The following is a 12,060-nucleotide window of genomic DNA, read 5'->3' as shown; positions in this document are numbered from 1 at the left end:
TGAGGTAGATGGGAGTCAAACATTCCTTTAAGGAAACGAAGAAGGCGGTATCAGCAGCTTACTGAGTTTGATCGAGGCCGTGCAGTAGGGTTACGATAAGGTGGATGTTCTTTCCGCGATATTGCAGACTTGGTAGGGATGTATCCATAGTGCGTCGGCGTTGGCAACAAATGTCACGGGAAGGCACTGTCTCCGGCCACACACGGGCCACTGCGGAGAGGGAAGAACGCCGTATTCGCCACATGGCTGTGGTGGATCGTACTGCATCTGCAGGATCCACTAGAGCTTCAGTTGGCACCAGAGTGACACAGCGGACTGTCACAAATAGATTTCTTGATGGACTGCTTCGAGCTAGACGTCCTGTAGCGTTCATGCTACTAACTCCGAATCACTGCCATCTGCGACTTCATTGGAGGGTGAAGTGGAGCTCTGTTGTGTTCTCAAATAAGAGCCGTTTCTGTCTTGGTGTCAGTGATGGTGAACTCGGATTTGACATTCCTTTATTTATGTCAGGCATCTCAATTTGAGTTTCCCTATCTGACCTCTCTTGGTCAACTCTTGTTTTCTTCCGACTCCAACGGTCTTAAGTTGGCGGGGCTTAAGCGATATTTCACTGTTTCACCTTTCGTGGCCCTTTCCTTCCCTTTATTTTCGTAATTCTTCATTCTTCGAACGATCTAACTTCCTCCATTCTCCCTCTGATTAGTGTTAAGAGGATGGTTGCTCGGTGGTACTTCCTCTTAAAACAATAACCACCACCACCACTACCACTACCAATTCAGAACCACATTCTTGAGTAAATTTTGTCTATAGCACCAGCACACGGCTTCGCCATTGTGTCATTGTGGTTGTTAGGATATCTTCATCATCAAACCACTTAGTGTCGGCATGACGGTATTTCTGATAATCTATGTCGATATGGTGTCTGCAGTGTAGTGGTAATTTATTGTAGGCTAGGATTACAAAAGAAGCTTGCATTCGTCTGGATTTGCAGTGTGAAGCAAGGAAAACGGTTTCCTGAGAGTGAATGGTGTTTTACTTAAAAAAGGAAGGGTCGCTGAGTTGTCGAAAATCTCAATGAGATTTTCAACATAGAACAATAACTCAGTTTTCACTGTTGGAAGTAATGAAGATGAAGTTTCGTATGTGGCGGGCGCACACTCAGACGCAGTATATTGGCCGCAAGGCAGGGTAGGAGAGTGTAGCGCTGACCATACTGCCAAGTGCATGTGAGAGCACATTGCCACGCAGTGTCTCGTCGGATTTCAAAAAGGAAAAACAAGGTTTTCTACTGACTTTGCAATATTAGGACATTTAATCTAAAGTCCTTCTTTCTTCATGACTCTCTCTTGTCTTAATTTCCAAGCGCTTGTTCACCATTTTTCTCACTTTTTATAGTTACCTTCGTGGGTTCGAATCCCCGTCAGGAAGTCGTAAAATTTAAGGAATGAGATTTCCACTTCCGGGGGTACATATGGCCCTGAGGTTCACTCGGCCTACACCAAAAATGAGTACCGGGGTAATTCCTGGGGGCAAAGGAGGCCGGGTGTAGAGCTAACCACTCTACCCCCATCACGTCCCGAGGTTACGGATAGTGGAAGCCTTTACCTTCCACCCCTCCAAGGGCCTTCATGGCCTGTACGGAGATGACTTTGCTTTTGCATTTATAGTCACCTTTACAATTTCCCTTATCGACATGGGCTCATGACCACGCGATTTTTCACCTTAAGACAATCACGACAAAAACCACCGCCATCTTTGACACAGCTGAACATTATTTCCATGTCAGCAAAGTTCGGCGTTGATATGGACTAAGCAAAAAATTCATAAAAACCTCTGTAATCATAGCCGGTAAGGTAGAACTACATAAGAAATAAATGATCAGAAATTATATTTTTAACTTTTGTATTGTAGTATTTATCCATAGGACCACTAAGAACATACTGTAGATATTTGAGGATTGAATTTTAGGCCTTCCGTTAAAGTACGATTTCATAAAGCATGAATAAATATATAGCCTAGACCAGGGCCTCTCAGGGTGCATGCACTGTGCACGGTTCAAAAGACGACTTCGCTTCGTTGACCAGAGTGCAGACCTCCCACTCCTTGATTTAGAGCAATAGCGCTGTCTCTCTCTTTCCCCACGCCTGTCTCGCTCACTCCGCCTGTCTCCCTCTTCCTCACTTGCTCCGTAGCGCTCCAAACCCGAGCCGAATTGAGCCGAGCTTAGACGAGTAGCCCAGAGACGAAGCGTTGGTCCCAGCCGAGCCCAGCGGGACCGACGCACGGTGCACAGTGTGCCTCAGTTTGCACGCGTGAGATTTTGGGCGTTTGGGAGGCCCTGGCCTAGACTGTAGCTCCTTATTCTCCGACATTAAATACCGATTTTCATTCAGTGCTGTTCAGATTTTTTCAAGAGATGCGTGGACAGACAGACAGAAAATTGAAATTAAAAACTGCATTGTAGTCCACATGGTTCATGTTGTATAAAACATATTGAAACCTTTTTTTTTTTTCTCTAGTTCTCAACAAAATACGTGACAGGTGCGCAGGAAGCTGTGTTCAGAACACTGCGTGGGGTAACCGGAAGTAGTCGCAGACCTGACCTGTCCTGCCTTACCCTGCCCTGCCTCTCAATTTGCGATGACACAATGAATTATGTGGATTACAACATTCTGCTCAGCTCTACGCAACGTTAGCTGCTTCGCCTGCGTCCCAAAGTGCGCCCGGCTAGAATATACGAACTTTCTTCTCATATAACGAGCACGTTGACGGTAGCCGCAGGCTTGAATTTGGGAGATGGTGTGTTCGAACCCCACACTCTGCAGCCTTAAAGATGATTTCCGGTGGACAGAGCCACGTGGTTTGGGTCACGTCGCTATCAGCTTGTATTAGCCAGATAGTGGGCTCGAACCCTACTGTCGGCATCCTGAAGGCGGTTTTCCGTGATTTTCTATTTTCACACCAGGAAAATGCTGGGGTCGAACCATAATTAAGGCCACGGTCGCTTTCTTCCCCTACCTAGCCCTTTCTTATCCCATCGTCGCCATCAGACCTGTCTGTGTCGGTGCGACGTAAAGCGAAGAAATAAATAAATGAAAGATCGGTTGTATCCCATTTTCATGCCAGGAAAATGCTGGGACTATACCTTAATCGGATTACTACGCGGTGGGGATCTGGTCTTGCAGAATTACATGAATTACATTGACATGCCAAAAGTCATGAGATAGTCCGGCTCGTTGGCTGAACGGTCAGCGTACTGGCCTTCTGTTCAGAGGGTCCCGGGTTCGATTCCCGGCCGGGTCGGGGATTTTAACCTTAATTGGTTAATTCCAATGGCACGGGGGCTGGATGTATGTGTTGTCTTCATCATTTCATCCTCATCACGACGCGCAGGTCACCTACGGTGTCAGATAGAAAGACCTGCACCTGGCGAGCCGAACCCGTCCTGGGATATCCCGGCACAAAAAGCCATACGACATTTCATTCAGTCATGAGATAGCGATATTTAAATGTAATGCTCGGTGGCGCCACCGTATCGTGACATCTTAGAACCGCTCAGATCTGTACCAGATGTGATCCGACATCTCGAGTGTGATTGTAAACTTCATCTGTGCTGGTCGCGGCAAGGTGACTTGGATGAGGATGTACTGAAACACTACCGATAGATATCTCACAATCGATTTGGGGAGCTTTCGTTACAATGACAGGCCCCTGTTCCTACTTCCAGACACAATCGGGTAGGGGAATTTTGAAGAAAATTACATGCTCCCTTGCTTTCTGTCAGTCAAATCGAGAAGGGAATTATTCATTACAATGGTAGGCGCTCCTTACTAATGCCAGTTAGACATGAGTTGGAGAAGGATCCCATTCCTAATGCCAGTCAAAGTCGATGTGGGAGGTTTTGATTACAACAGCAGACGCCCTCCTGCTTACAGTCACTATCGATTTGTAAAGTATTATGTATAATGGCAGACACACCCCTTCTAGATCGCTACAAATCGACGTCTGTAGAATATTACATTTTTAGATATACTCTTGATATAACCATTTAAAAATTCACCCCCCTTTTCACTCCTGTTCACCCCCCCCCCCCCCGAAAACAAAAAAATATTACGTGTCTATTTTTAAAGGAGATTCCAAATACCAATTTTCATGTCTAACATCTTTAGTTTTTGAGGTATAATTATCCTCATAAAAGGTATTCAGCTCTTTTTCACCATGTTTCACCCCTTAAGGGAATTTTCCGAAAACAAAAGCGTACATATATCTTTATTTTTAAAGTAGATTCCAAATACAAATTTTTACGTCCGTAAACTGTTAAGTTTTTGAGATATAGACGTACTCACTTAAACGGACACCCCCTTTTCACCCCCGTAGTGACGGAATATCCAATAATCCTCCTTGAGTGAGCACCTACACTGTAATATAAATAGGTCCTTAAAATTTCATTTCTTTATGTCGCGTAGTTTTGGCTGGGCGTTGATTACAGCCAGTCGGAGTTAGCCTTTCATATATAGAGATATACCGTAGTATATACCACGGTGTCTCAGGAGAAATAGTAAATACTTTGGGGGTCAGTAGTATGAATTATTTCAAATAAAAGGGGTCGTATAAAGAGCCTCCGTGGCTCAGGCGGCAGTGCACCGGCCTCTCCCCGCTGGATACTGTGGTTCAAATCCCGGTCACTTCATGTGAGATATTTGCTGGAAAAAGCGTTGGCGGGACAGGTTTCTCTCCGGGTACTCCCTGTCATCTTTCATTCCAGCAATACTCTCCACTATCATTTCATTTCATCTGTCAGTCATTAATCATTGCCCCAGAGGAGTGCGACAGGCCTCGGCAGCCGGCACAATTCCTATCCTCGCCGCAAGTTGGGGGCTTCATTCATCCCATCCCTGACCCGGTCATTGATGGAAAACACGTTGTAGGTTTCTTTTTTTACGGTAAGACCGAATGCCCTATCTCGCCAATGTTAATTTTATATAATTTATGTTCTTTTTTTATCAGAAACTGCTAAAGATAAATGCATGAAATTTTTACAGTATATTACTCAACTCTTACTAAGTGCTGAGATCTACAATCCGAACTGTAGTTCAATAAATGTGGGAGGAATGATTTTTATTTTGAAAATATATATTCCAATAAAAAATATGAAGAAAGAGGCATAACTATCAATGTATTAGTCGCAATGACCTGATTGTAGATCGCCAGCTGTATTGTATATACATTAAGTACCTGTCAAAATTTCATGGTTATACATTGTATAATTTCGAAGAAAAAGGAACATTTATTGAGATTTTTTAAGTTTCAAGGAAATCAACTCCAAAGTTGAAGAGTGAAATAAAGTATCTTAAAAGTTACACTATACGTTTTCTAGACCAATTAGAAGCATCCAGCACCATAATCTGACTTGTCACTGTCTTATCTGCTCCTTTTTTCTTCTTTCTTGTTTCTTTTGTTTCCAGGTTTGCCGCAAATTCTGCTTTTTTCATCCCTAACCTGTCAAGCACTTTCAATTAATCCAGATGTGTATGCTTTCTATTTCTACTTCCAGTTCTTCAAGAACCTTAAGTCTGCCTGAATTTCCATGATTTAAGGTTATTACAGCATCTGAGACCCCTAACATTAATGTATTATATCCCACAAACCCTGGTCCGGATGATATTATTAAAAAACTGAAAAAATGTGAAACCACAACAAGGATTCAATAAACATATAAATTTATCGCCAATTATTTGTTTGTAAACAACAGTAGGCAGACATCTTAGAGCGCAACAGCATAGCCAACTTCTGGAACTTAAAAACGAGCCGAACCACAGCCTTCTAGGTTAAGAAGTTCCTGATATATCAATGACTGTACCAATCGGTGCAACATGAAACGAAAATCCATCTAGTGTAGGTGTAAATTTAAAGAATAATTAAAAATACTTCTAGGACGAATTTCTATATAAATAATACACCAACATGTTCGCTAAAGTCCAAATTGTAACATAAGTCAATAAACGAAAGAAGTCATTTGTTTTCAGATTTTGGCGTTCGCTCTTACCTTAAAAGGGGTCGTATAAACATGTGTGCAATGTGTGTGGAATTACAGCTCATATAAGGTTCACATGAGACCAACCGTACAACAATTACTGTAGTTACATGCTCATTGATGTAAAAAGACCTTACATATTATGCAACAGTTAAACATGTGATAGTACATATATCACACCCCCGAATTATATGTAGAAGTTAGAGATATTATTGTCAGTATTCGATTTATTATTATTATTATTATTATTATTATTATTATTATTATTATTATTATTATTATCGGTATTTCATTTGTATGTTTTGTCATTTATATTTATAAGCTGGAAGATATCCACATATGTAGGTATGAGTAATTTGTTTTGCACGAGTGGGAAAACATTGCTTTAATAACTCTGGTAATTTGAATGAGTCATATGGCTGCCCCAGTGCTTGTTGTGATGTACTTGTGTCGGGAAATTCATAAGTCATGTATATATCCCAGCCTGATGAGATGAGCTTGTTGTTGTATTAGGAAAATTTGGTGATTCATGTAAAACTCCCGAGAGTTTGTTATTGTCTTGGGAGGAAGAAGTAGTTCAGGGCTTGGTCTTGACAAGAGGTTCACTCATGATTGGTGGGCAAGCACCAATCAAGACGTCTCATCTGAGAGGAGGGGGATGTTGATGTCTATAAAGGTTGATCATCCGGCGGCAACCAGGGAGATTGTAAAAAACATTGTGAGAGTGATTGTAAAGGAACGAGAAGGAACTACTACAACTACAAGCAGTAACACTGTATGAAGGCACGACAACTGACGCACTGTACGGGAAGGAAGTGGTGCTGATACACGGTACTGGAGTGACACGGCTGCAATGGACTGGACTTCAAACGTTCGTGGAGCGTAGTCTTGTTATGTTTGTGGAAAGTGGATGATTGTGGAGAGTGCTTGCGCATTAAGTATTGTAGCACTTGTGGCGGCCTAGCATTATATGTTGGTGAAAGCTATCTCAGACTTTCCATAAATTTATATGTTGAGGATCGACAGACGTGTGTATATATCTTTACAACAAGTGTTAAAATATGTGAACACAGTAGTACAAGGTACAGTATCTGTGTGATGTGATAACTGCCGATTATGAGAATCGGTAAGTCGAATTGATACAGAGACAGTGAAGGGTATTTATCTTCATACATGTACATTGTTCATCGGACTATTTACAAATGGTAACTTAGTTCTCGCTTTCGTTTTCCCACGATTTTCATTATTTTGTTGTTGTAAATATGGAGTCTTCCAGCAATATTTTATGTGTGTATTATATGTATAATGTTGTATGTTGATGAGGTGCTCATGCACGGAATTTGTTAAGAATATAGTTAGCTATTTTAGAATCAGTGTTATTGATGAACCTAGGTGCAGTTCCTACCTAATTAGTCGTTTTCAGGAGGTTAGGTAAGGCCTGCAGCAGATGTACCAGTACGCAGCATTATGTACACGCCCTGGGATATACAGTTTATCATGCTCTTATCTAAATTCGAGGGATCCATTCTGGTGAACTCTGGCGCCCATACTACGGACATTTTGGTTAATTATGCTTATTAATTTTATTAAGTTTTTGAGTAATTTTATTCATATATTTTTATTCATGATTTTATTTATTATCAGTAGTCATCAAAAAAAGTTACAAACACAAAAGACTTATCGATGCAATACCTATAGGCCTACCTATACCTATACTGATGCACAAACCTATGTTCACTGCACATGTTAAAAAAATCCCACCACCGACTTCACCGCACTTTCTAGCTCTCTTAGCAACAGCAGTACATGTAGATCGCTGGTGGTCTTCTTGGCCGTCTTATATAAGTCGAGAGACTTAATATATATATATATATATATGTGTGTGTGTGTGTGTGTGTGCGAAAGACCAATTCCTCTCTAATGTTTCTTTCTGTATGTAGACTTAAATTTCCAGCCATCCTCAAAGAAAAAACATTGAAAATTATTCCTATGGACATAGGTTTATGCATCAATAAGGCATTTGTATGTATATATAATATTTCCAAAATTGCTGTTGTACGGTCAATTAAGGCAACGTCCACTTCCTTCCTAGTACCAGCCCTTTTACATTTCACGATAACCAAATAGCGTTAGTATGACCTTAAACCACTAGGAAAGGGTACATCTCATATCTACACAATAAATTTAGCGTCCTCAATATGATAAAATGGCTGAGTGGACTCGACTGCCAAAATTAATCACATAATCAAAAAAATCCTAAGGTTGACCTTGATGTTTGTTTTAGAATCTGGTGCTGAAGAACAATACACAAACCTTCGAGTGGTGGCAGAGGCCGCCAGTGGAGCCCTATATGCGGGTGCATGTGTTCAACTACACAAACATGGAGGCCTTCATGCACGGGGAGAAACCAAAAGTGCAGGAAGTGGGCCCGTACACATTCAGGTAACTACTAGTTTCCGTACTTAAATAAAGGGTCTGTGAGAAGGTACTCAAATATTATTGTGTGATTGATTCACTCTTTATTAAAGAAATATCACTGTCTACATTTTGTGCCGTAAGAGATTAATTTTGGAAGAAGAGTTTGTGTCCAGTTCGAGATATAACGTTTCTATTGCCGAAATATTCATTGAAATTGGCATTATCCATTGATGTCCCAGATATACTATAAGAATATAACCCAAGAACTGTAAACCTTTTGCTTATGCTTATTTGCTCAAATATACGCGTGGAAGATGAGATCCAGATAGACGCAAACTCTCAGAGACGTACAGTAAATTTCACGGGTGGAAGCATCCCTACAGCGAGGCTGACAAACACTTCAACTACCCATTATCTAAAAAAAATTGAAATACTGTATTTAAGTTGATCTCAGAAATACAGCATCAGTAAATTTGTTAATGCAGTCAGAAGAATGTTCGTGTTTCGTTGTGGTTTAAGCATTTTGTACAGTGTCTGAAATATTTATTACTTTGAGCGATTAGGTCAATTTTATCGTATTGTATCCATTTATATATGTAAGGATGCTCTTGTACCGAATCTGAATTTATATAATTGAGCTTGTTACACAGTTTACCCATTTGTGCTCTCAAGTCTCTTTTATACAAAACCAAACCGCATGGCGCAACAGCCCCGAAGGGCCTTGGCTTACCAATTATCCGCTACTCAGCCCGAAGGCCTGTAGATCACGAAGTGTCTTGCGCTCGGCACAACGAATCCTCTCGGCCGTTATTATTGGCTATCTAGACCGGGGCATTTATATCGCCATCAGATGGTTCCTCAGTACTCACGTAGGCTGAGTGGACCTCGAATCAGCCCTTGAATCTAGGTAAAATTCCCTGAACTGGCCGGGAATCGAATCCGGGGCCTCCACGTAAGAGGCAGGCACGTTACTCCTACATCGCGGGGCCGGCTCTCTTTTATAGACAATCAATATTTCATGATATAACACCAGAAGACTGCTAAATAAACAGCGTCACAGGACAGATGCAGTCTGGAGAAGTTTCTTATGAAAAAGGCAGTGAGAAAAGTGCTAGGACTGGAAAGGAATCAACCTTGGCCTTAAATAAGGTAGACTTTGTGTTAAGAATGAAGCCATACATTCCAGTGCCCACTCAGTTAATGTAAACTTTTGTTCCCTGGTCTGTCGAACGCTAAATATAATAACTACAATCCGATAACATGCCTGTACAAACACATACTATTAAACAAAGACTGCCAAGTTTCATTCTTTGAGGAACATCATCAGTTTCTAACAAATCACAATTCGTATTTGTCCTTGTTTTTCGGATTAATCGTTATAAATTAAGGAAGTAGTTAGAAATGTAGAAACATTTGTGTCTAAATTTTGTTTATACCCTTTTTTTTCTTTCTTTCTTTCTTTCTTTCTTTCTTTCTTTCTTAATCTGTTTACCCTCCAAGGTTGGTTCTTCCCTCGAACTCACCGAGGAATCCCACCTCTACCGCCTCAAGGGCAGTGTCCTGGAGCTTGAGACTTTGGTTCGGGGGGATATAACTGGGAAGGAGGACCAATAACTCGCCCAGGTGGCCTCACCTGCTATGCAGAACAAGGGCCTTGTGGAGGGATGGGAAGAATGGAAGGGATAGACAAGTAAGAGGGAAGGAAGCGGCCGTGGCATTCAGTCAGGTAGCATCGCGCAGTTTGCTTGGAGATGTGGGAAACCACGGAAAACCACTCAGAGGATGGGAATGGAACCCACCTCTACTCAGTTGACCTCCCGAGGCTGAGTGGACACCGTTACAGCCCTCGTACCACTTTTCAAATTTTCGTGGCAGAGCCGGGAATCGAACCTGGGCCTCCTCTAACCACTACATCACAGCACACAACATAGGCGGACTATACCCTTTCATATTTGGAATTACAACTTACCTTAGTGAAGTGAAGTGGTCAGTACTACATCCTTTCTCCATTTTCAAACCGACCTAAAATATTTTTACATTTCTAAATTATTTTCATCAATGTATAATAAATCGTTAATTAATTAGGAAATGCAAAAACCAACAAAACAACGTGTGATTTGATAAAATCTGCTGATGCTCTTTCATGAGCGACGCATGTCATTCTTTGTTTAATAGTGCGTTTTCTTACAGGTATATTAGAGAGTTGTAGTTGTTATATTTAGTGTTTGACAGACTGGAGATTTATGGGAAGGTAGACAGTCGAAGACAATTGTTTTTTTTCTACTTGCTTTACGTCGCACCGACACAGATAGGCCTTATGGCGACGATGGGACAGGAACGGCCTGGGAGTGGGAAGGAAGCGGCCGTGGCCTTAATTAAGGTAGAGCCCCAGCATTTGCCTGGTGTGAGAATGGGAAACTACGGAAAACCATTTTCAGAACTGCCGACAGTGGGGTTCGAACCTACTATCTCCCGAATACTGGATACTGGCCGCACTTAAGCGACTGCAGCTATCGAGCTCGGTAAGACAATGTCTTAGTCGGATTAGAAAGATTATTCGCATTCGGGAGATAGTGGGTTCGAACACCACTGTCGGCAGCCCTGAACATGGTATTCGGTGGTTTTTCATTTTCACACCAGAGTGACTGTACCTTAACCAAGGCCTGAGTCGATTCCTTCCCACTCTTAGTCTTCTCCTGTCCCATCGTCGCTAAGACCTACCTGTGTCGGTGCGACATAAAGCAGAATGAAAAAAGAATCCAGAAGTATTTGAAGAGTGCTCAAATCCGCCAGCCTCGTGTCGGTACATTTGCCGGCACGTAAAATATCTCCAACGGGACACAATTTTAGGCACCTTGGAGTCCGTTAAAGCCGGTTCCGCGCTGTAAGGGTAACGTGCCTGCTTCTTGCACGGAGGCTCCGGATTCGATTCCCGGCCAGGTCAGGGATTTTTACCTGGATCTGAGGGCTGGTTCGAGGTCAACTCAGCCTACGTGATTACAATTGAGGAGCTATCTGACGGTGAGAAGACAGTTCCGGTCTAGAAAACCAAGAATAACGGCCGAGAGGATTCGTCGTGTTGACCACACGGCACCTCATAATCTTCAGGTCTTCGGGATGAGCAGCGGTCAGTTGACAGGCCATGGCCCTTCGGAGCGCTTGCGCCTTGGAGTTTGGTTTAGGCTTATTTTCAGCGTCCCTTAAAACCGTAAAAGTGTAGTTAGGGGACGCAAACACGGTGACATCACTTTAGACATACCTTAGTTAATTCCTCGTGAACAATCTTCTAGAACTCCATTAAGCTGTGCACGTGCCTGACTTCTAACGTTCTAATACCTGGAAGTAAAAAAAAAAAAAAAAATACTTCAACTCCGATGTCATGATGTAACACATACTCTACCACTCTCGTGATCAGCTCTTACAAGGTTATTTATTTCACGGCCTTGAGAGTTCAGTCAGGAAGTACAAACTACGTGTTTACCTTCTTTCGACAGTGGCCAGCCATCCAATGTTTACCGTGTTACTGATGCTCCGTTGTTTGTTTGCTCTCCTCTAACAAGCAAAGTGGTCGGGACGAAGGGAGGACTCGACTGGAATCTTTGTTG

The 12,060-nt window shown here is 42.1% G+C and overlaps 1 protein-coding gene across 2 annotated transcripts in view; it reads left to right on the top strand.

Moving 5' to 3' along the window:
• The window catches only part of LOC136856837 (lysosome membrane protein 2), a 253,586-nt gene that overhangs the window by 164,469 nt on the left and 77,057 nt on the right, over positions 1-12,060 (top strand). For both annotated transcript variants that reach the window (XM_067135006.2, XM_067135007.2), the window contains exon 3: positions 8,322-8,479. In XM_067135006.2, the coding sequence (XP_066991107.2) occupies positions 8,322-8,479 (158 nt within the window). The remainder of the gene's footprint in view (positions 1-8,321; positions 8,480-12,060) is intronic.

This window comes from Anabrus simplex, chromosome 1 (assembly GCF_040414725.1).
Source record: "Anabrus simplex isolate iqAnaSimp1 chromosome 1, ASM4041472v1, whole genome shotgun sequence".
Lineage (NCBI taxonomy): Eukaryota > Metazoa > Arthropoda > Insecta > Orthoptera > Tettigoniidae > Anabrus > Anabrus simplex.
The sequence above is the reverse complement of the archived record's forward strand: the minus strand, read 5'-3'. Positions and strand labels throughout refer to the sequence as shown.